General features: G+C 38.7%; 1 protein-coding gene across 1 annotated transcript in view; it reads left to right on the top strand.

Annotated features, from left to right (window-relative positions):
* The window catches only part of LOC113174344 (zinc finger protein 609), a 64,879-nt gene that overhangs the window by 16,060 nt on the left and 22,977 nt on the right, over positions 1 to 25,842 (top strand). The window contains exons 2-3 of the mRNA XM_026378263.1: positions 1,388 to 2,274; positions 23,754 to 23,979. Of these exons, the coding sequence (XP_026234048.1) occupies positions 1,516 to 2,274; positions 23,754 to 23,979 (985 nt within the window). The 5' untranslated portion in view covers positions 1,388 to 1,515. The remainder of the gene's footprint in view (positions 1 to 1,387; positions 2,275 to 23,753; positions 23,980 to 25,842) is intronic.

Here is a 25,842-nt window from a genome sequence, read left to right on the forward strand (position 1 = left end):
TCATGTTTCATCCTCACCATAAACACTTTTACAGGTTGTGAGAGTTAAAATGAGCCACGGGTCTATAAGTACCACACATTCTTCATGTGAGAAATGGAAATAGAAATAGAATATCCATAATGTGCAGTGATATGTTTACTTCCTAAAACAGAGTGTCAGAAGTATCAAGTACTTCATCTGCTCATTTGGATGATGTCTTATAACCGTGTATAATTTGTTCTAGCAGTTGTTTATAATCAAAGAAAATGACTAGATGAAGATGCCTGAGAGTGCTGCTTATATGTAACATTGTATGTTTGCTGAACAGTAAACTACGGTTTGGAAAGTAACGTTAATTCTTTATTATTTTTCTGCTAATTTTAAGAACCTCCATTATACCTCGATGGTGCTGAAGGCGAGCACTAAAGAGCAGTAATAGTACAGATGTAGCTGCCAAGACAAATTGCAAATATTTTATTTGCTCATAGGGGAAACTCAATATGCTCACATAAAAAATTCCCTAGCATAATTTCAATGTAGTGGATAACTTAAAAAAAACTTATTTTTTTTTAAGCTACTCATTCACAATGAGCACAAACAACAACAAGATAATGTTCATTGATGCTTACCTTAGTTTTTTTCCACCTTTTGCAGTCACTCTTGTATTTATCCAAAATTTCAGTTCAGACAGTTATCGATATTAAAGACGTTCTACAGTATATTCTACATTGAATAATGCACGCTTGTGCTTTGAATTAGGAATTAGGTCAGAAACCTTCGTTTCTTGAGATTCCATTTTGAAGACCTGGGATAACAAGATTTCTTTTTTTATTCACACTAATCTGCAGGATGTATGGAACATGATGACCTCTGGGCTATACTGTGTAAGCAAACACAACAAACTGGTGTTCTCCTGGAACATACACTGATTCATTTGTGTTTTAAGCTCCTCTGTTAATGCGAGATTACCATTGTGCTCTTGAGTTGAAAAGGCACGGCTCCATAAACCATGTGGGGGTGTGTGAGGCCAGCTACTCCTTATTTATCAGCAGTGACACTATCAGCGGTGCCTTGTGAAAAGAGAGCCAGTCATTCAGAACAGTGGGGCCACCTTGGCTGTCAAAGCAGGATTTAGGCTACGTTTCCCATGGTTGCCATGACAACTGTGGGAAGTGATTATGAAGAGAGGGTTTCGGAGCAGTGCTGTTACACCAGTGTGTATTACCATAGTGGTTTGCGCAGTGATCATCAGAGAATTACTGGCTCATGATCAAATGATTTTTGTGTGTGGGTTTTTTACCCATTGGATGCTCTGTTCTGTGATGCTAGTAGAATAATTATTTTTACATCTACATTATTAGATTAATAGAACGTAGATTAATATAACCCTTTCCTTATTTCTTTCTAGGGCAAAATGTGTTTAAATGGGACAACAACGAGTACACCGTGAGGATTCTCTAACCCTTGCCCCGGAGTCCCAACCGTCTGAGAGGGTGTCGGACCTCACTGAGGCAATCCTGGGCCGTTGGCACTAAAATGTCCCTAAGTGGTGGCACTGCAGGCGGGAAAGGTGTGGACTCTAATGCGGTGGACACTTATGACAGCGGGGATGAGTGGGATATTGGTGTTGGAAATCTGATTATCGACCTTGACGCTGACTTAGAGAAAGATAAACTTGAGATGTCTGGTACCAAGGACGGCATGGCGGCACCACCTAGTGCAGTGGCACAGTTGCCAGACAACATCAGGTTTGTTAGTCCAGTGTCTGGCGCTCAAGGCAAGGAAAGCAAATCTAAATACAAGCGCAGTAAGAACTCTAAAGACAGTAGTAGCAAAGCTTCAGCAGGAGATGGAGGCAAAAAAGAAAATACAGGACGGACTCAAGGGGAGCCAACAGGCACAGCAGTGAGTGCAGGAGCTGCTGGTAATAATTCCAGCTCTGGGAAGAACATGGAAAAAGGGGGCAAAGCCTCCAGAGGTGTTCTGAGTGGGAAAAAGGAGAAAGATGGGGCTAGTGGGAAAAGTAAGAAGGACAAAACAGATGGAGCCCCAGTTGTGGCAATAGGTGCTGCAGAGAAGGACGTTGTGTCTCAAGCTCAAGTTGCTTTGGGGAATACTCGTAACACATCCTTTGAGAACACACAATCAACAGACTTGGCAGAGGCCAATCAAATGGGGAATATTGCACTTGAACCTGTTGGGATAGTACAAGCATTGACCGCAAAAACTGAACCAGAAGAGGTGGAAAATGGTAATGGCGAATGCAAGACTTTAAAGAAGGTGAAAAATGAAAAGGTAAGTGTTTCCTGTTCTCTCTATTTGATGCTACATGGACTTGTTTGTTTTGGTATATGTAATTGTACCACTGATTAGACCTATATTTGATCATATTCTGTTATATTTTTGTTTGTCAAATGCAATAATTTATTGGGGATGCAACATGATCCCATGCTTGTTGGCCTGCTAGTATGATTTTGGAGTTTTCTAAAGAGTATAACAATGTAGTTTTACACTGAACTTATTTTGAACAAAGAGAGTTGTTGAAGTGTATTAGAAACAAGAGTGCTCGACCATTGAATGGTTTGTGAGTCTTGTTGAAACAATACTGGAACTGCTAAGGCTTAATAAGAGCGAACCCTGTTGAATTTGTGCATTGTGATAGTCATTTACTACAGGCTCAGAGATGCACTCTATTCCCAGAAGCTGTCGGACATGTGATGCATAAAAAGACCTACTGCTGTTTTCTCTTTTATTACCACACGGTAAATAAGGACACCCTTGATGAATATGATGCTGAGACCAGCTTCAAGCAATAGCCCACAGAATGGGGTTGTTTTTCCCCTTCTTGAATATTGTGCTATACATGAGCCAGTATAAACAAATACTAAGACTATGGTAGACAGTATCAGCCATATACATCAAATTACACTTGTGAAGTTAAGTGAATGTCATGTTGTTTTCCAGTTTATTTTCACACATTTTCAAGGCTGACATAGTCATACAAGAGCAATACAAAGATCCATGAAGCTATTTACCCACACTTATCTTGTTCACTCATGGAGTTGATCTATCACTCAATCTATTGTATGCCTCATAGCAGCCTTTTCATGCTCTTGCAGTATAAAAGACAGCAGAGCAGGGAGGCGCTGAGGACTGTTTTTGTCTGTCATCGTGTTCCATTCTTAATCCCACAAGCCCCAGCAATGCCTAGTGGAGCAGTGTGTGGGGGAGGGAGCTGGTGCAAAGCACGCCTTCGTCGTTTTTCCTGCTGCTCTGAACGTGGTATGGGGGATGGGCTGCGAGGAAGCCTGTTTGATTCCTTAAATCCAGGACACCCAGTCATAAACACGAGCTGAGGAGTCTCCTTGGACAGGCTGCTATAAAAGGAGATTTCAGGAAAGTTTATGCAATCGTAATGTACTTAGAATAAAAAAAGCTTTTGAGGGAGAACCACAAGAATTGGATGATTGCAGTGATTAAAGGAGAGAGGTCACAACTGCTTCGAAATAGCTTAGTGGAAAAGCGTATCCTTGAAACTGTGATGAACAAAAGGATGTGTTTATATTGCAGTACACAACATCTCTGACTTGAAGAGCAGTATTTTAGTTGGCAATCCCTGTTAATGGATGTGTTACAAATTAATTTAACGAACAAGAAAAAAGCCTCTGGATGCTGTACACAAAAACATCTGTCATTTGGACTATGTAAGTTGAACATGGAAACTGGAATGTTCCACCACATAAGGAAATGTGCGAGGGCAAGGTCAAGTCTTACAGCAGTAGTAAAGATGGATTCAATCCTGATGTTTACAACACAGAGGCTGATCCTACCACACATTTGAATGATCACAGTCATCTCATCTAATTTTTTAACTTAAAGAAAAAAAAAATGGTAATAGCAATGAGAGAAAATCTGGATATAGTAAAAGAACGGCTAAGTTTTATGAAGACGGCCTTTAATTTCTTTAAGTGTTGTTCTGCAGACGCACCCCCCCAAATCAGTTCTTAACAGTATTAAACTTCTGTTGCTCTCTTTGTGTTATGTAATAATTTTATAAAGGAACCTAAAAAAGTAACATGCAGCTCCAACTGGGTTTGCTATGCTAAAGTCACTGTGACACTGTTCATTTGGATTAATAGGTGTTGGCTTTTCAACATTTACAATTACTGTAGCTAGTGTACAAACAGTATTTCACATGTTCCATAAACTGGGACTGTGCTGCCTCTATAGCAGATTTTCCCACTGGTAACAGTAAAAGCAGACAATGCTGCAAATGACTATGTTTCACTACCACTAACTAGTGTTTCTCATCACAGACTAGCCGCAGTAGATAGTAGATAGAATCGGTACTGACCTGCGGCAGAATCAGGAAACCCTCTTCCTTATCTGTGCAATGTTGAACCAGGTTCAGAATTCTCTAAATGGTCTGTGTGGCTTGTAAAAACACAGAAAAACTGTAAATAGTTATTTATTTATACAACACTATTACTTAGGAAAACACTGTTGGGAAGTACATTTGTTACCCTCATTACAAGCGCTGAAAGAACTACCTGTTCCACGTCCTTTGTCATCTGAACATTAATAAGTACTTGTCTCACTTGCGATCTTGTTCTCCATTGTAGAGGTGTAATAGTGAGGTTACATTGTCTATGTCCTAAGTTAAAGCTCCCTAAAGCATTGGCTCTCAGAAGCTGAATTAATCATCTCTACTTCTTTCGTACAAGTGCTAACCACCTCTGAGTGTGTCTCACTCTCCCACCTCTCATTATACAAATCTAGAAGAGCAAGACATACGTCAGCTGCTTCGATGTGCCACTGGCCTTGATAAATGGAGCAGCTCTCACGGAAAATTACATTTGCAATGTTACTTTAAAATGGGGGTGAGAGAGGAAAGGCTGTGTTAGAGTGGAAAAAGCATAGCTACTGCTCTGTATTGCTGGTGATGTCCAGCTCAGGGAGAGGAAGGATCTCATGAGAGCTAGTTTGAGTTCTTTTTTTTTTTTGTCTGCCCTCCTGCCGGACTGTTGCTATTGTGTTACAGTATTTCTTTTAAGTAGTGCCAGCCCTTTTTTAATTATCTCGAATAGAAGACAAGCGATTTATTTTAAGAAGATGAACAAATTACACCAAGACGCCAACTAGAAAATGAGGCTTTTAGCTTACCTGTCCATGTTCTAACATGGCAATTACTTTAGTCATAAGCAGAGTTGTTGGTTTATTAACAGAACAATTAAAAGACAAAATTAAAAATAAAACAAAACCAGTATTTCTCAGATCTGGTGTATTAGACTAGAGAGTAGTGAGGTGCCTGTAAGATTGTTAGTACAAGATGTAAAGGAGAGCTAACAAGGAGTAGCATTTAAATCTTACCTAAACAGCACTCTATGCAGACATTGATGTATTAAGCTGCTAGTATGCGCTGTCAGAACTCATTGTCAGATGGTTGAATAGCTTCAACCCCAACACACACACACACACACACACACACACACACACACACACACACACACACCTTTCAGACATTGGCATGGGGGAGTCTGCGTCCATCCATTTCTGTAACTATGAAACCAACCATCCAACATTCACACCCACTTCATGCTGTGATTGTTCAGCTGTGCAGAGAGATGAGAAAGGTGGCAGGGTTTGAGCTTCTCTCTCTCTCTCTGTTTTTATTTATTTCATTTGTTAAACAGCTATTGTTGCTTGTACAACTGAGTGCAACACTGTGGATACATTCCCAGAGCTATAAGCACTTTATTTCGAATGTGGTTGGACAGAACATCTTACACAGTAGTACAAGCAAAACCACGCCTTACACATATCAAGAAAGGGATTTAATCTGGGTTTGGTCCCAGTATGATGATGGCAAAATGGCATAAAATAATATAATGCAAGTCACAATGTATCAGTGAATAAATTGGTTATCACCTTGTGTTTAGTATCATCAGTTTTAGTCAAATAACATAATATGATCAATGTTTTAAGTCCACAGAAAGTTGATAAATGATTTATCTCCCAGCACTGGTTCATTGCTGTTTCTGCATTGTTGCCTCTGTCTGTTGTTGAAGCGTTCACCCTCAGGGAGTCCCTCACTACTACAGGAAGAAAACATTTGACACTAATTGTTTTCCACTTCTGCCATTAGCTGCTGCCTTCACACTAATCTGAAATACTTGAAGCTTGTAGACAAAACAAAACACTAGACCACATGAAGTAAAAATCTAATTAAAAATGGTAAAACTTGATTTTTTTACCCCCAACACTTTCAACTCATCTTATACTGCTCCATCTGTTTTACGATGACTGCATCTTGCATATTTGTAGCATTAATTTCTGACAATGTGCACAAACAATCTGCCAAATCAAAGCTTGCTAAGCGTAGGTACTATGATACGTATCTAACTGCGTAGTTAACTGCATATATTTCGCCAGCCTAAATCCAACTGTCTTGTGTAATCACATGCTTCGAGAAAGCAAAATGCTGATATTTTCAAATGTCACTCTTTAATGTTCATGGCATACAGTAATCAGCTGCTGATAGAGGTCTGGAAAAAGACACAGCTGCCAAAAGTACTTGGTTTAGTTTTTGTTATTTGATAGGATTAGCTGTTTTTTCCCCTTTTTAATTGCAGGAAGACCAGTCACTGGTAATAATTATTAATAAATATATTAATGACTAGATGAGACAGACTTGTGAACAACCGATACCCTAAAAATCATATTAAAGAAATGTTAAAATATAAAATTCACCAGATTCCTTAGACCACACAACAAACCACAGATTCAGATGTTGTGAGCGATGTTGAGTTTCGTGTTGTTACACAGGAAATCCTTGTTGGCTTTTTGTTCAGGAATATTTAATACTGGGATAAAGTCTTTCCAGCAACAAAATTCTGCCTGTAGTCACCTTGACTTTACGGACTGGTTAGCTTGATTCGTGTCCCATCTCTCCACTTCCTGAAGGCTTTGGGATTTTCTGTCACTTTTGATCATAAGTATGAAGTAAACTTGCTTTTACCACAAGTGCCGTCAGGAATAATGGAAAAGAACTGTGGTTGGATTGAGTGCGACTGGTCTTTTTCTTCAACTGTGGGTTTGTTTTTCACATGTTTGTCCAATCTCCCTAAAAAGCAGTTTCACTTTCAATTATGTTTTTACTTACAAATGCATTGTTGTCAGGACCTCAGGGCATGGAATGCATTCATATACTTGATCCTTGAATTGTAAATAGTGATCCTACAACACATGTTTTCCTTAACATACCTTCTTATTCAACATAATTTATTTTGTGTGTACTGGAGATCAGATTGTCTCGAAATATACTGTAACACAAAAAGAGACCAGATTTCCCTTTTGATGCATTTATAAAAATAATGACTAAAATATTCATGATATAAAGGGGGTTCAAATCTGCAGTCTGGCCTTCTTCCCCTTGAAACTTCATAAGGATTTTAACGTCAGTTTTGTTCTACATACTTCATTTTACGTTCTGTTTTAAATAAAAACATTGTATTAAAACACAAAACTTAATTAACAATTGATGTGAGGGTTTTCTACAGGGACACAAAACATGGCGGACTACTTTCGCAAAAAGCAATTGCTTATCTGTCAAACAAAGCCTATGTCATGCTTTGTCTTTTCTTTCTCAGTCCAAAGCTTTCCACGAGGTGTGTTGTGCAGTGTCTGGATCAGCTTGCTATGAGGGAGGCATGTGTGGGGGGAAGGGAGCAAAGGCTTGTACAACTAATTCAGCTCATGAAAGACTTATGCAGCAAGAGCAGCTGTCTTCCATTGTCAGCCTGCAAATTTCCAGCGTGCCTCATTTCGCCTCTCAATGCGTGAGTAGCAAGAGAGCAGGGGAGGGGAGAACAGAGACGAAACAAACCAGAATCAGAAGAAAAAAAAAAACAAGCAGGGAAAGACTTTCATTGCACTAACTTGATGTAGGCCTAGTTTTGTTTCTTCTATTTAAAACTGTGGTGGATGTCGGTTGAACCATAGTCTAATAATAAACCATGAGTGTATTCAGTGTGCAGTATGCAGACAGATAAAAAGGACTGTGCTGTGGTGAGAGGGAAGAGAGGGCATGTGAGGGGTAAGAGGAAGAGGAGGAGGGCTGCCTGAGATTAGGAGAGGAGGGAGGGTTGAACAGTGTTATGAATGGATAGAGTCTTTAACCCCCCAACACACTGAATAGTTTGTCACAGGCTGCTGCGGCTGTATGTGGAATGAGAGGAGCTGGCTGAGAGCTCTTGGATTCCTGAATCCTTGAGGCATGTGGTCTGATTAGCAGAACAAAACCCACACAGTGGGGAGGAGCAGACATGGTTTTTTCCCCCCTCGACTGGAATTTTCTACCAACGAGAGAAGAGGTGGCTCAAAGTTTGTACTGCCTAGATGAGGTTGTAAAAGAGTTGGTAGACTGTTTGGGGATTTCTCACTTGTTTCTGGAGGCTTTGTCTCTGCACAGTTTCCATTGTTTTGGCCATGTGAGAAGAATTTCCACCACTCAATCCTTTGGTTATAGTAGTCGACCCTTGAGGTTTTCTAATGCACATATTGAAATAATTATCAGTATCAAAACAGGTTTGACCATGAAGAACTTGATGAGAAAATGTTTAGTCCAAGAGCTTAACTGCTCATGAGAGGTTTTTAGCTTAACAAAGAGGAAGTTAACAGCAAGGCAGTGTTCGAGCAAGAGTGATTACAGAGAAGATTACGTTCCCTCCCCCCATGTTTTTCTAAAGGGATTGTTTGCAGCCAATTTGTTAAATGACACAAGTTCAGAGAACACTGTCACTGATGTGATTTTTTTTTTCACTTTTATTAATTTATTTAAAATTTCATTGCACCAGTGAGTGTTTCTTATTCCGTCTGGTTCTTGTATATGCACTCCTGACAGTGTCTGGAGAATTAGGTCTGGACATTGTGTGGAGTTGTCTGTTCACACATGCAGCACACAGCAGGAGATGGTCCAGGCCAGTGCATTCTCACTCAAGGAAATGGTCTGTTTGGTTTTGTTGAGGGATACTGGCTGGGTAGAACGTGCACTTGGCACGACGCAAGACAAAAAGTACACAGCGGAAATCAATTGTGTTTTCAGCACATCAAAGTAGAGCCTGTGGGATGATTAGAAACAACGCCTTATATATATTTTTATATATATATGTAAATACCTCTGGTTTCCTGAAGGAAAGAAGCGCGCACCAACAACAGAAGGCATGGCATAGATCTCTGAGATCTGTAGATCATTCTGATGTTGTGCCCACAACGCATGATGGTATGTGAACAGTAAAGCTGATGACAAAGCTGCTGTCTGGTAAAAAGCAAGTATATCCCCAGCCTTACTTGAAACACTGTGCAACTTGAGTCTGTGGTAAATCAAATGTCCCCCTGTGTGCAGTTGTATCTGCCACAATTTAAAGCTGAGGATATCAGAGCTGCAACATAAAGGCAAATATAGATTCTTTAGATAGATTTGCTTATTTTCCTGCAAGTTCTTTGTCATTCTCTTAATATGGCCCCTCGTCCACTTTCATCTGGCCTCATAGCTTTAAATTAATCTACCATCTACCACAATTTAAGTAGCAAATGGATAAATGCTTACTTGTGTTTGGGTGCACTGGGAAATAAAGAATGAGATCGAGTCTAAACAAAAACATAGTTGACTTAATGTGTTTCCGCAAACAAACTCCATGTTTTATGCCCGTATGCACACATGCAATTAGAACTTTTTTGACTGGAACATGTAGTGTTGTCTGACAAAACATCTTCTACTGGGACACTGGAATAAGACACCTATGTCTGTCTGTCTGTCTAGTCTTGATGGGACAATATACTGGATCCAGATTTTTTTATTTTTTTATTTTTTGGACGTGAAAAGAAAAGCTGCTTCAGACATACAGCAAGCTGAGGCTTGCTACTTGGACTAGTCAGATTCTTAACTCAGTCCTGTGCACAAGCTCTCAGTGTGTGATTATCTATAATTGGCCTAAAAATACCACTTGACTGGTTCTATAGCCTTTGGGAAAACAAGTATACACATTTGTGGCTTCTTTGACTACTTCAGTTTTGGGTACTTGAGATGAAGTTTCATGGGAGTGTAAGGAGAAGACAATAAACTGTTTATGTATCTTGTCATTCATTATTAAAAGAATATTGCTATAGTTTATAGTTTTGCAAAGCATGCTTTTGTTAGTCTTCATTTAAAGAATCTGAATATGGAAATGTTGTGTCAGAGCCCCACATATGGATATTTACTTTAGGAAGTTATGAGATGGTTTTGTTTAGTGGTGTAAGTTGTTTGTTTTTTAGCTGAGGAGGTTCTCTGGTCTTATCGCTCTCATTACATTTTGCTAGATGTCTAATGCCTGTCTGCCAAAAATAGAGCAGTGATCCACATTTTAGCATGAGAAATTGCCGCCGCGAGTTAGATCATGTGTGCGCCCTCCTCTGCTCCGTCTTGCCTACGAGCCAAACTGAGAGGTCAGCCTTGAGTGCAAAGCTTTTATATGAGCTTTTCTCTAATCCAGTGACTATCGCGCCCATTTGGAGCATAATTGAATATCATCTGTTTAAATATAAAATATCTGCCTCTTGTATATTAAAAAGAATTAAACAATATAGAGTTTCTCTTTCTTTTAGAGGTCTGGTGCGTTGTCTGTGCATGAGCATACATGCTTCCAAGCTTGGAAGTACAGATCTGAGATGAAAGGATTTTCTTTCCTATTCTAATCCACACAGACAGCTAGGCCCTTATGATTATTCCCGCCCCCTTCTCTCCACTCATCTCTTTGAATGCAGAGCCTTTCTAATTCACCCTAAAAAGGGTTTCCAAAGGGGATTATACCGCTGGTTGAAATTAAAGGGAGAACACGTTCGTCCTTTGGGACCAATGTCAAACATTTGTGAGTCGATGGATGCCTGCACAGTGCATAGTATAGGACTGAATTTATAACAGTTGTAATTCGTTTACATTTGTCAGGGCTATTTTCAGTGCTATTGAAAAGAACTCACTTTTGGAATTGGTTGATGGTGTATTCATGACATGTTTGAGATTATCAGTTATGTGGATGCTGATCCTTTTTTGGTCAAGAGGTGTTAACTGCAGCACCACAATATACTCACACCTTTTACTGTGTTTAAAGTGCTTTCCTGTAAAACTGTATATGTTCTATTATTCGGTTTATACAAATTGTAATTTTTAACAAGGACATTTAATCCTCTTTATAATATAAAAGTGACTTTTATTGATATCCTCTAAGAACATCATTAAAGTTGACAGTTATGGGGAGAAATTATGTTCCAGTTAATTTAAGAGTGCTTGGAGCCCTACTCTTTTTATTCAGCAGTATTTACTTAGATTTACATTTTCAGCAAGGCATGACACTCATGAGTATTACACTGAGGCCATTCATGTTAAACATGTTGGGAGGAGAGTGTTTGAGAATGTGGCAAAGCATCTTGTCGCTCACTGACCTGGAACTCAGTCCAACAACTTAACGCTTCATCACCACCGAATCCCTTAAATCCTCACCCCAATGTAATGCTCTTCAGTATAAATAAACAAACTATATGTGAATTACGTCTATATAAACTGTAACTGAAGTTCTGCTTTGCTGCCAAGTCCATTGAAACTCAATGACATGGAACTATTTGACTTTGGCATCAAGTGCTTGGTCGCTGTTTATATTTTTTAAACGTATGCAGTTGGTACTGGCTCCTCGATCAGGGCCAGACTTGCAGAGCATTAAAATAACAATATATAGACTTAAGATGTTATTGTAAGAACAACTATAGAAACCAGTTTTACACTGCAGATGACTCCACCAATATTAACTTCAAAGTGTATGTTGAGTCTAGGACATATCTTCTAATTTACTAAGCTATTTGTGGGCTTTTCTATAAGCTAATTGTGAATCAAATATAAACAGATATTTGCAAGTTTACTCCTTTATTTCTTCTGTTAGTCCAACCAATTATCATTTCTTATAACTGCAAACTCTCATTTTAGAACAGATCACTGTGGTGCATATATTATTTGCATTTGCACAATTTACTGCATTAAGAGCTTTATGTGTCACATGTGAAAATGTAGGTTGTCCCCTGCTTATACTTCTCTTCAAAAATTGGTTGTGTGCCAATGACTTTTATAGTCTCCAGTGTATGAAGGTTTGATTTTCTTGTGCTGTTTCCATTCCTTAAACAAGAGTACCACATGTATCAAAGTCACCCCTGCCACAGCAGAGTTGTCTTATGAATGCTGATATGCTCAATGGAGACTACATCAGTGTCCTTGAATACACAAGCATTGCATTATCTGTTGTAGGGAGAAAACGAGTCACCTGTCAAAACAACATTCTTCCTATCTTTGAGTGGTTTTGTCCCATCCCTGTTTAAGACCCATTTAAACAGCAGTCTTGTAAGTTTTTTTTTAATTTATTTTAGATAGATAAGACTGTGCTGTGTGTAGTAATGCTGGGAATCCAGGTGGATATTATTCTTATTTACTGCTATTTTTCCTGGACTCACACACTCAAACCCTGTTTTTGCTATGTTAGTCAAATATTTATGAATGCATTTTATCATCTACACCACTATATCCAAATATCCCAGAAGGACTTCAGGATGTTTGTGCTGTGCGAAGAGTAGAGGTTGTGTGAATAGATCAATAAAGGTGAAGTTAATATGCAAATGAGCTCCTCTTTATAGTGGAGGCTGGGGAGTTGTTTAGTCCTTGGCGATGAGCTGAGCTCACATATTCAATTATGTATCATGGAAGGGGCCTCTCTGTCCATCAGAAAAGCTAAATTGTATTTAATCATATCCATTAGGTTTATGTACCCCTTGAAAAGTGTTATTTTGCTGTTAAATCCCATCATTCAAGTCATATGTCACAATTAGTATAGTATTTTTATAGTTTACAATATAGCTGAGGGTATTACTCCAGATCCTAGTAATTTGCTTATTGCTGAATTTAATGTGCCTAAAAAAAGGTGATAGAAGAAGTCATGGGCATTGTTCCTATGCTGCATGTCTTTCAGACTACTCTTCTGATTATGATTTTGTCCTGATCTGTGTAAGATCAATGTCAAACCCTCTACCTTGGTGTGTTCGCTTGAATATTTTCATATATACATATTCGTTTTCTAGTTGGAAGTCAAAAGTAATCTTGGAAAAAACATCACTGAAATGCCAAGAGATTTTTGAAGAATTTTTAAAATATGCTGTTGTTGAATTATTGATTGAGAACTCATGTCAGATCTGGTATTGGGTATGATTTATTAAGCTTCAAAAAGGAAAGTGTTGGTATAAATGTACTTGGAAAATAGGAGCCAGTATACTGTAGTATAAAACTTTTGTCTGGTGCTCTATAGTTTATTTATTTCTATAAAATCTTATTCTTTAGTACAGCTCAACAACTGTAGCTAAATATAGACACATTTGAAAACACAGCTAAAGACATTTATCTTTAATACATAATGTTAACCCCTGGCTCTTAAGACTGTCAGTTTGGCAGTAAGTCCTCGGGATAAATAAAGATGGAGTTGTCATCTGTGTTTATGGATAGCAGCTGCAGACAGGGAGTATGGAGGAGGGGGACAACAATGACTGCACTGACTGTTGATTTTTATCAGAGCATTAGCAGATTAGGCACTCAAACTAACAAGGTCATCAAACTCTGATGCCTGAGAGCAGCAGACCTCTGCTAATCGCCTGGCAGAGACAGGGAGATTTGGTGTGTTACAGTGGGTTTCACTTTACTTTTTCTCCCTTGACATTACAACAGCCTGACATATTACTGCTTTTAATGATGTGAAGGGCACAGAGATTCCCTACCACTGGCCTCACTGTGATAGCTTATTGTATTTTGCAGACACACCCACACGCACCACTGTTGTTGATTGAGAAAATATCTTAGAAACATTTGAGGGCTCAATTATCTGAATCAATATGTTAATGCAATTGATTTAGCCAATTATATAAACATATTAAATTGCATTGTATGCATAACATCCCAAGTTGTCGCAGTTCCAACTCTCCAAAATGCTGAAAGTGTGCATTTATCAAAAACAACAACAACAACAACAACAAAAAGATCAGTATTGTCAGTTGTGGTTTTCTTAAGAGAGACCTAAGAAAGGCTGCTTTGTAAAACAGAAATGCTCTAAAATTATATCGCATGAGCATCTCACAACAAAACATCCTGGGGCTTTTATATCTTCATATATATTTTCACTTATTATTATTATCTATAAATTTGTAACTAAGATTTCTAAAGAATTAACCCTGGCATTGCTGTAGGAATTAATTTTGTAAGACGCTATGTCATACATGAAATTATGCCTATATTATAAGCATCATCCAGCCTTTTTTTTAAATAGTAGAAATCACTCAAAATGATGCAATTGAGCTTTGGATGCTCTATAGATTAAAAAACTAACTAATCTTTAGATTAAATTGAGAATTGGTAAAAATTGAATATTTTCATTGATAATTGTTAGTTGGTCTGAAACCTTGAAAACATCTGTGAGATTGATGGGAGAGTGGCTGAAGTAGATTTATTTTCAGGTCAGATTGTTTTGTAATGTTTTTTTACCCCAGAAAAACTCGCATAACTCCAGATTATGCCCAAGTCACTTTCAGACTGTAAATATAGAAACAAGTCACAGATATTCCATGTAGATCAGAAGATTACCTGTGATACAGCCATCCCTGATGTACAGTAGTATGCTCTTCTAGTGACACCGCTTTTCAACAATTCTTCCTTCTCACCAGTGTTGAAATGTCATGTGGTGCTATCTATAGCATTCATTGCCCCAAGGTGCATTAAGGTGTAGAAGTCTGTAGCCCTTTGACGCTGTAGTGCAGAAACTAGTGGCACTCAGTAATAGTGCACATCACTGTCCATTAAGACAGACATTGTTCAATAGGAGCTCTGTGAGACAGCCAGCAGTCGAGGTCAATCAGAGTAGCAAGCCCTAGTTGAAGTAGCAGCTTGAGGGACAGCGCAGTGAGTGCGGCTCAAGCACTATCTGCAGAGCAGAGCTCGGTACACTCCTCCACATGTACAGACACATATTTCTACTCCTACAGCCATGACCTTACCCTCCACAACTTTATCAACTGCATTTTTTCTAAGTTGACAAGCCTAGAGTGGATTTTGGAACCTGATCAAAAGATTCCCAGTGGTTATCTGTTGCAGGCATATTTTGTATTTTAGTAGTATATTTAGTTGAATTATTTACAGCTCACCGTATGGCCCAAGTTTACATTAATATCACCCAGTTCTGTAATGTGGATGTGGCAGCCACATTGGATTCTATGTTGTGTATAGTAAGTATAATATTATAGTTTTTCTATTTATTTGTGCCAGCCAAAGAAACACTAAACAATAGAAAGTAATTTGGCATTATCTTGACTTTTTATTTTGTTCATTGATGTCTGGCTTAGGATTGTCTTTCTAATGTTTGGAGAATGCACCACCCACAGAAGAGTGTCAACACAAGGGAAACAGACTAACAGAGAACATCTATAAATAGTTTGAGGTTGGGGGCTCTGGGGAAATCTCAGCCTGAATAACAACTTGTTTTCCTCGTATAGTAAGTGGGACTAGTAAAATATCATTTGTCACTTAGCTGATAAGGTTTCCTGATGGTATTTCTAGGAGCATTTTATTTGTTCGACTGCTTTAAGCTTTTGAATTCACAAAGGTCTGGAGGTTTGGTCACAGCTGTCAACATTATGGTGCATTGTAAACACGGAGTCCGCTACACATGGTGCGAGATCTTTTTCAAGCCTGATCTCAAAGGCTCGGTCAAAGCCTCAGACTTGTAAGAAGTCAGAGTGAATCATTGGTATTTGGGTGGGAATCTGGGTGGCTGAGCTGTTGATGACAGTCTTTCAGTTTGTTGTCAGGTTTCTCTTTGCTGTGAGATAAGATTTATGACTATAGAGGGGGCTGGCGAGAGAGAGAAATCCTCATAGGCTCAGCTTAGCTTATCTGGATTTCTGCTCCCAGTACAGGCTCTCTCCCTGTCGGGCGCAAGTGGGTGACCTTGACAAGAATGTGGCTTATTGTTGTAATGGATACTGTTGTTGTCATCTGACCTATGGTCCAAGTGGGAACATGAGAAATGGGAGAAAGGCGAGAGGGGAGAGAACCAGTATATAGAAAGGATTAAGCTCAAATCTGTCATTGCTAATAACAATATAAGATTTAACATATTCACAATGTAATAAAAATTAATTAGAGGATTTCCTGCTCATTCTAAATTTGAACTGGATATTTTCAATTGAGTCCTACTACCTTAGTTGTAGTAGAGGTCCTTCTTATTTTCATGAGATTTAATGTTTTATAGACAAAATAGCTAATAGAGAAAACATATAAATCTGCAGATTCACAAGTAATTAATATATTTGTTAGTTACATCATTATCTGCTACTATTTTAATAATAAACAATCATTTTGTTTTATTAGATGTTTAGGTTGCCTTGCTTCTTTCTGAAGAGCTTTTAGTCTTCACGATACCCAGCAGGCCACCCCAGTACACTTGAAACCCAACCCCCACCCTGTCATCTAACAAAAAACAGGCATAGGCTCAAGGCTGATCCAAGGAGAGGAAAGGAAGGAATTAGGTTGACAAGGTCAAGCTGAGCCAAGACAAGAGAGAAGTGTACCAAACCACCTGCTGTGTGGAACCGACTGGGCATCCAGATTGTTTGCCTGAGCAATATATCTGAAAATTATGTAGACTTTTCCTCGTCAGAAATGCACTTAATCTTTCCTGCTCTTACTTGTTTCTAGAATTACCATCAGCTAGAGACTTCCCATCTGCTTCTCTTGATATAATGTTAAAGAGAGGAAAGATTTACTTGTAAAGTAACTTGTTTTACCTTCACTGGTCATGCCTTTTGATTCCTAGTTAGTTAGTTTCATGAGCTAATGAATGTAACATTCATGTTTTCAGAGAATGTATCATAATGTCTTGTCTGGTGATCCTGTGAATTTTACTTTATCTGTATCTGTACTGTAATGCATTAATTACATCTAACTCTTCAACTCTTACAACTTGCGTAGCTCAAATGAGCAGTGTATTGGTAGTCTCTCTGTCTTAGCAGAATACAAAGGTTCTGAAGTGGGTATGTAATGTTACGAAAACAAAAAAAGTGCAATCCTAGACTTTGTAGCTGATATGGAAAGCAGGAGTCCCGCTTTAGCGCATAATCATTTGATACTGCAGGTGGCGACATGTAGAAAGTGGTTACTGCACGTTTCCTTTTGAATATTAGTGAACCATGTGAAATTTAAGCAGAGCAGCAGCGGTGGTTCATTATCAAACACTGAGACAAATTAGACTATATATACACTAATTAAGAATATCTTGGGACAACACAGTGTAGGTAATTAATGGGAAACATTAGCATGTAAAGTAAAGGCAAAATTCTACTCATTAGATCCTGTTTAAGTATGTTAAAAGGGACTTGCTAGAGCTCAAACAGGATGTTAGGTTTGCTCTGTTATATACACTTTTGCCATTTTAAAATACACTATATAAAAGCATTTAAAGCATTTTAACATGGTTTTACTATCGTACTCATAATTTATTCAAGTTGTAGTTCAAATTGTTTAAATCTGGTGATGTAAAGATTGTGCCAACAGCACAAGAAATACAAGTATTCAAAAAGTCAGAGGCTATAACATTTCACCAGACATTACTTTAGTTTTCCTTCTAACAGGAGTTGCAGTTTGATAATAGTAGTAGTAGGAGAGCAGTTTTTCCTTTCTGTGACTTGACTGGATAAATTAGACCATTGCTTCCTAAATGAGCAATTGCTAAGCTCTACTTATCTTGGCTGAGTCCTCTACTCTGCAGTCCCCCCTGCCTTCTGTCTTTTTATATCTCTTTTAGTTCTCATCATGTTGCTGGTAGCTGTAAGAATCATCTCTTGATTAATGTATGTTGTCCTTTCATCAGACGTGCAGATATCTCCTCAGGTACAGCCTCTTAGGCTTCTCTTTGACAAAGCTTTGTGTACTTTAGCCCATCATAATCAAAGTCCTGAGTAAAATAGTACCTCTGATTTGCAGCATATAGGTATAATGTGTCACACTAAAAATATATAAAATTTGATTACGCCTGAAGTTTACAGCTAATGTGAAGACATTATTTCTCTTCATAACAGTTTCAGTAAGCTCTTGCTACAGGCTGTGAGATTAAGGTTTATTCCCTGCTGCATACAAAGCTGTCGCTTTTACAGACACTGTTCATGTTTATATCTTTTCTTGCTTTGTTCTGTTTCTGAACTTCGAGGTTGTGTTAACCCATAAAGGTTGAGCCGTAAAATTAAGTGTCAAAATGTGGGCTCACACTAATCACTATTTCATGGAGACATTTTCAAATGACATGGTGTGTAAAGGAGTTTTTTTAGCCTTTCAGGTAAAGGACAAACACTCTACACATGTAAACCTATGTTTAACTCCTAGTCTGCTCTGCGTAGCATAGGCCTGTAATGTTAAAGAGTTATATGGCGTATGACTTCTTTGTCAGACAGTAACAGTTCAGAGTGAAATCCTGGCTTACTCATTAAGACTCTAAAGAGATTGCAGGTCATGGGTGGCTGGCTTCATCACAGCTTAGTTTCCTCTCTATATTATTTATGTGTGGTTATGCTTTCCTGAAAGCACAATTAGCAGCTAAAACTCAGAAGAGTTGCCTAGAAACTGAGTGCCTTATGCCAGCTGGCAGTCTACAATAGATGTCAGGTGTTTGCTTTCTCTGTCGGTTTGTGTGATTACTCTGAGCTTCACATAGTGACAGTGTAGTTTTAATAAAAAGAATTAGGCCACTGTGCAGTGCTTGAAAACTACTGGTATGCTTTTGCAACTTCAAAGGGGATTAACTCATTATGTCTCATATTTCTTTTTTTCTGTCAATTGGTAAATTTGAAAATTATTTTAATAATATAATAAATAGATGAGGCTTATCTGTTTGCTTTCAGTTATGGCATAATACTAACACCCATGTTGCCGCTTGTCGTCAGTACTATCTCTGGCTTTAGAAGCTATGCACTGATGTGACTGTATACTGATAATCAGACTGCATGGCAATTGTCTATAAAGACTGATTAGAATTTAAATGCTGATGTTCTTAAATTTATAATGTGAATTCGGTAATGAAGTACAGATTATAAGTCCCCACATTGTTTGTATGACAGCCAAATAAAGGAGCTTGGGCTAACTGGGTGTCAGTGGTGTCGAAAAAGGCAGCAAGAAGTGTAATCTCACTCAGCAAGAATTGCTTTTGACTTAATAATGGCCCTTTATGTCAGATGAATTACAGTTTTTCTTCTTGACACATATGTTTTCTTTCTTTTGATGTTGAAATGGTGCTGAATTTTCCATGCTTTATCAGGCTGGAAAATCTATACAATTCATTGGTTAAACAGTCAACATGGAGCAATTATAATCTGTTCAGACTATGATTGGTACATTACCTTGTGAATAGATATTGATTCAGTTTGCTAGGCTTTGCTTACCAAACAATTCTCTCCTTTATTTTGCTAGAATATTTAATATCCCAACCTTTTCTCTGTAATTGCGTAATTTATATCATGAAAACATCTGAAGAATGGGCAACACCCACTTTATATCCTGCCTGTTGATACAAAATAAAAATAAAAATAATTGTTACTTAATGTTACTCATTAGGTTACACGGTTTTGTTTCCTGGGCAGAGATACTTGACCAGAGGTTTATTGCTTCTAATGACCAGTGATATTATGAGTCTGACTGATGGCTCCTTTAGATTACCGTTGCTTTCATAGTTTTTCCCCATTCTCTATTTGTGGTGTTCAATTACAAGCTTGTTTTTAGATTTAATGGCGAATACAGTGACCAAAATCTATACGACTGAATGAAATTACACTACTTCTCAGTGACACTTTCCTTTCCTATTAGGACAGAATGTACCTGTAAGGAGCCATGACCTTTGGTACTGACACATAATGGTTCTGTTATTAGAGATGGTTCAATTATGTGTGTTGATGAGTTTATTATTGAACTCCAGATGAATTCCCATTAAAGAAACAGCCCAGTTTAAAACCCAAGTGCTTATTTTTGTGAAACCTTAATAATCATGTTCATCTGGATTTCACACTGTGCATGCTCATTTCACCTCCTATTGTTTGAATAAAAGTCTGGTAGTGCTATATTCAAAAAGGTGAAATGGTACCAACTGTTCACTCTATGGTGAATCTTTCTATGAATAATCCAGATAAGTTGGAAATAAATGGCAATTTAAGGACTTGTAAAATAAAGTGTCAATAACAAATCACAGCGATTATGCTTATTGTCATTAACAATTGTAACTACACTTCAGTAAAGTTAAGGCACATGTACTGTGAACTTGGGTATTGTGTACAATGACAGACTCTGAGTTTAATTTGGTCAGCTGCATTCTAGCCCTACCTCACCCATACAAGTATAGTCAAGACAGGTGTCAGTATGACACTGCAGAATAATCCTTTAGTAATCCTTGCCCAAGCTCAGTGCTCAGTTTCTTAATCCCAACTCTAATAAACAAGTTCAGGCTGAAGTTAACGTGTCCAGTAAAAAGTGCAACATGCATCTGTCTGTCTCGGGAGAGTTACTGTGTGATCACTGGAAATCCAAGCACAGAAGAGTTCCCACTCTGTCAGCACTGTGAGGTATGCTCAATGCCAGTCAAAGATTCAGAGCATTTTTGTCAGTCACTTAAACATTATTCCTGCCAATGTGGCTCAAGGAGTTGGCACGGGGGGGGGGTTTCAGTTAAGAAAAGGTTTGCGTGACACTCAAGCATTGTGGTTTTGGGGCACATTTCAAAATCCTTCTGTAAAGTCTTGCAAGAAGAAAAGAAATCATGGAATTTGGCATCAGCTGAGCATTTGGCAGTGTTTGTGTAATCTGACAAGTTGTGCAGTTCAGTTGCAAGTGGTTTATCTAAACCCTGGACAAGACGTCAGGCCTTCCACTGTGTGGGTTTATATTCCACAGCCCTAGAGTGAAAGTCCTTTTGTTCACTCATCTATTGATAGAACTTGGAAATAGGGCCTCATTGTTCATGGCCATTGTAAACTGTTCCTATTCGTTGTGATTCTGTTGTAATTATTTTCTACCATTACATAGTCAGTGGTTCTTTCATTGTGTTGTGACATTAGAATGGCGTGTCACTTGTATTGGTGACACCTGAAATAAAATAATTCTCATCTTTAATGAGAATGAGAAAAAATAGCCAGATTTCCCCAGATAAAAATAACTAAATCTAAAAACATAACAGAGCTATACGTTCTTTCAGAATGATTTGAATCTTATTCTTGCTTATAAACCTTTGGATAGAATTGATCTGGGTATCGCCAGTAATGTAAATCTAAAAAAGAGCTTTCTTTTTATCTTAACAGTTTCTTTAAATAAATCGCAGGCTACTATTATCTAACGGTGGTCACATACATAACTATATCAATTCTTAACACTGTTGCAAACTATCAGAGTTTGAGGAGTTGAGTCAATTTAGAGTTGGCTCTGCATGAACCTGTTTGCACCTTTACCATTTACTGTCACTCTGAAGGAGATTGGTTCATTGTGTGGTCTTTTCCGCGGCTGTGTGTCTCCATAAGGCCCATGAACAGTGTGCAGTGACAGCTTGGGTGATTACCTGTCTTCTCTCATTCACTCAGCCGGCCAGCAGCTTGGCCACATCATGCGTCAAAAACTGACACACAGTGATTACGATGTTGTTAGGCCTGACTCTGTCGCTCTCTGCACAGATGAATTTGCTCAACCCCTGAACACCAGGAGAAATGGGCTATTCACTCTCACTTCACTTAACTATAAAATATAAAGCTCCTGTGATGACAAGTCTTGAGGTAATATTAATTTCATCAGGAATTAATGTTTGACTTTAAGATTTCTCATTCAGTGATTGTGATTGTGAATGACTCTCAGAATAAAAGGCTGTAATTAGAGCTGCACAGTTCTAGGTAAAATATGTACCATGATTTTTTTCATTTAGATTTACATTGCATGGCATTCAATGCTGTCTGAGGACAGTATAGACCATATGATCATTACAAAATAGGGCTGTCTAAACTATGCTAAACTTAAACCTAAACCTCTTCTCTGTTCTTAATCATAAGACCTTCAAACTACTTAATTTGATGGTATATCTTAGGGAGAAAAAACAGTGCTTGTTTTGATGCAGTGGATCGCACTGCTAATACATACATGACAGAATTATTGTTGTCTCCTTGTAAGAATGATATTTCATAGGGGTGTGTATCAAGATTGAAATCTAAAAGATATTAATCATGCAGCACTAGCAGTAAAGCTTTTAAATGATTTGTTTTATAAATTATGATCAGTTACCTCTCAAATAGACAAATTAATCATTGTACTTCAAAAATGTAATTCTATTAATTTCTAAAAGGTTACTATAACAAGCCTCTGCTAGTCCATGTACCATGTGTAGTATATAATACAAAGTGTTTCTTGGTCTTGCAAGGTTATAATCATTATGACACCCTAAATGATGCTTTGCTAAAAGGAGAATCAGAAAAAATATACTCAGTTTAAATCTAGCTGTAACAGAGCATCATCATGTTTTTACACGTCAAAACCCAACTCCTCAGATATGTCAACTGTACTAGCTTAAAAAACAAAAGACAAAATACAAAAAAAAGCAAGTGTTTGCAGTCATCGACCAAAGGCCAAAGTAGTACAAAAATATGGAGAAGGATATATCATCTGGGAACCATGAATGAAAATCCCATGTGCCTTTTTTTAAGATAAGTAAATTATTTGACTTGCTGTAACACTAGAGGAAAAGTCAGAGAGATCCTCTGGTGGACCAACTAAACATTTCCATCCAGAGATGGATCAAAGTAACATCTATCTGTAATGATAAGTAGTTCCACATCATACTCAGTTTGGAACAGTAGATTAGAACAATTATTTAAATGTGTACAAGTTTATAAGCCAATGTGTCAGTTGTTATTTTGCCTTCTAAGTCTCACTGGATCCAGCATTGGCAGCATGTTCCTGAGCACTGAGTGGTTTATACCCCATTAATAAATGCATGGTGTTGGGTGCAGCATGGCAATCCTTTTGCAGTTCACTGCTAATGACTGAGAGAGCTTTAATGTTGACTGCCCTGAATAAAGAGGACTAAGCCTGGTGTCACTGTGGCCCTTAAATCATCATCAGTCTTCCTCTCTCTGTCTCTTTTCCGCCTACACATTTTTCTACCTCCAGTTCTCTCTCATGCTTTCCCTTAGTTGCACTTATCGTCTGCCTCCCTTCCTGTCATTTTCATTTTCCATGTAGACCCACTGTCTCTTCATTGCTGTCACACTGTGTCAGTACAGGTGGAATCAATTACTGACCCTCAGCAGCCTGCTCCCTACCACAACTAGCCCTGTAATTGAGGGAATTAATGAGTGATCAGTCTGTGAGATGATTTGGTGTCATGGATCTCAGTCGACTGTGTGCAAAGCAGGAAAGCTGGAGGAGGGATTGTTTGACCAACTCTGTATAACTAATTCTCTCCTACCACAGAGAGGTAGGAGAGCAACTGAAATACCAGGATGTCTTCCATGCGCATAGAATTTTGTTGACTTCCTCTCATTGTGGCATCCATTGGCTGTATCTTAACATCTGCTCTGTGCATGTTTATACAGTGGTTCTGAAGTGTCTGATGTGTTTGTTTCTCTTTCAACCCCCACTTCTTTCTTCCCAGATGGAATCTCCTGTCTCCACGCCAGCCCCTCCTCCCCTCCATCTCCTGGCCACAGTAGGCAACAGTGAGATTGCCTCATCATGTGAGCAAATAATGGTGCGTACACGCTCGGTGGCAGTGAACACATCTGATGTGGCCCTGGCTACTGAACCTGAGTGCCTGGGGCCCTGTGAGCCTGGTACCAGTGTCAATCTCGAAGGCATTGTATGGCAGGAAACTGAGGATGGTAAGTAAAGTGGTTTTAAGTGCTGTTTAGTTAGTCTCTTCCATGTCAAAACACATTCATTCTCCAAAGTCCTTCAAGAAAATAAGCTACAAAACATATGGGATAGATTTTCTTCTATTTGCTAAGCAGGTTTGGTGCATTAAGACATCAAAGAGGTAATGGTTTTTAAGGCTCTGGCGAAGCATCTGTCATTTAAAAAAATTATCATCTTGCTGACATTACCATAAATATTTTGCCTGCTTAAATGTAAGTGGCTATGCCCTGACTGCCTAAGGACCTGGTGGTAGTACTAATGTGCGCTTTGACAGCACACATGCTCTATAATATTGCCAACAAGAATAGTAGTTGGCAGGCAGTTCTTAGGTGGCCTTGATTTGTTTTTTGCTCGGGAGTGTGCAGACGGGAGTTTGTTTCACAGTGATATCTGCTCACAACAACAACATACCTCATAACACAAAACCTTTTTTACAGGCCTGCCAGTTGGGAATAGATTTGGCTCCTTTCCTGCAGTGCAGTCTGAGTGAAATCTTAGACTCTCTCAGTTTTCCTCACTTTGATCGAAACTGCATTCAGCTTATTTAATTTTAAGATGTATCTCTACTACTATCAGGTTCGGCTGGGTCTGGAAAAACTGCCCTCTGTTTCTGTCGTGCATGTAAAATAATGCAAACACTTCTTCAAAGCGGCTCATGCTCAGTCGCTCTGTGGGCATGCTGAGTACAAATCGCCCACACATCCACAGTGCTGCTTGCTGGTTCACTTGGAGAAACTGAACAAAAAAGGTCCCTGCCTCATCAACATTCCCAAAGCACAGTCCCTGCTATTGAGTGGCTTCCCCTCTTTTCTCTCACCCTTTTGATTATTTTTTTTTTTTCTCCAGCCCTGGGCTGTGTCTGATTCACCCCTGTTCTCCTCTATTTTGCAGCTCTTTTCTGTCACTGAGCATCTAGCCATTCGCCCCTTGACTCTGTTTCCAAGCAAACTGGGAGAGAGTGAGTGCAAGGCAGGGGGTGGGTCAGGGGGAGAGATAAGACAAGGCTACTTCTGTTAGTGACACAAACATGGCTCAGAGCCAACACCAGTACTATGTTTGTGCTCCCTCATTCTCTGCCTCCCACAGAGTGATTGACCCTCCCCCTTGCCCTGCCCCCTTCCCTTTTCCCATCCAAGTCTGTCCTTTGCTTGCACTCACTCTCTCAAAGCTGCTATTTTGGCTGAAAGAGGTAGTGGTTTGGCCTGATGGAGCTATGTTTTCTCCTGATTCTACTCTATCTGGCTCAGTGGGAAGGAGGCTGGTGGGAGCTTTTGAGTGGTTTTAAAAGTCGCGTGGGGGAGGGAAGGGAAGGTAGGCATGTGTTGTTTGGAGGAGGGTAGGAAAGGAGGCACTTTACAGGTGTAGTGCACAGGTTGTTTTATAATCCAATCCCCTTTGCTCTCTTTGAAGTGAACTTAAAATTTCAGACAAAATCTATATCAGAAAGAAAGTCAGGGTAGAAAACCATGTGATAATGGATGAAGAGATATGTTTCTCATATTCTTACATGGGCTTTAGCCTTTTATCAATTTACCAAGTAATTTAAAACAGCCATAGGTATGTGTTTAAGGAGAGGCTGAAATGTGTTTTTGTATCCTTACTAACTATATTCTTTCAGTGTTTATAGGTGTCCTATAAACAATCATCACAGTTGCTAGAAATATAGGAGTGAATCTGGACAGAGTTGCTAAGGAAGCATTCATCAATACCCTCCATCGTATTACATTTTGCACACTACATTAAACAATACAAAGTATTCCATCTACATCATTTTAATGGTACAAGCCCCTAACAACCCACTGGCTATCTTAAAATGAAAGCGACCCAGA

Source organism: Anabas testudineus, chromosome 3 (genome assembly GCF_900324465.2).
Source record: "Anabas testudineus chromosome 3, fAnaTes1.2, whole genome shotgun sequence".
Classification (NCBI taxonomy): domain Eukaryota; kingdom Metazoa; phylum Chordata; class Actinopteri; order Anabantiformes; family Anabantidae; genus Anabas; species Anabas testudineus.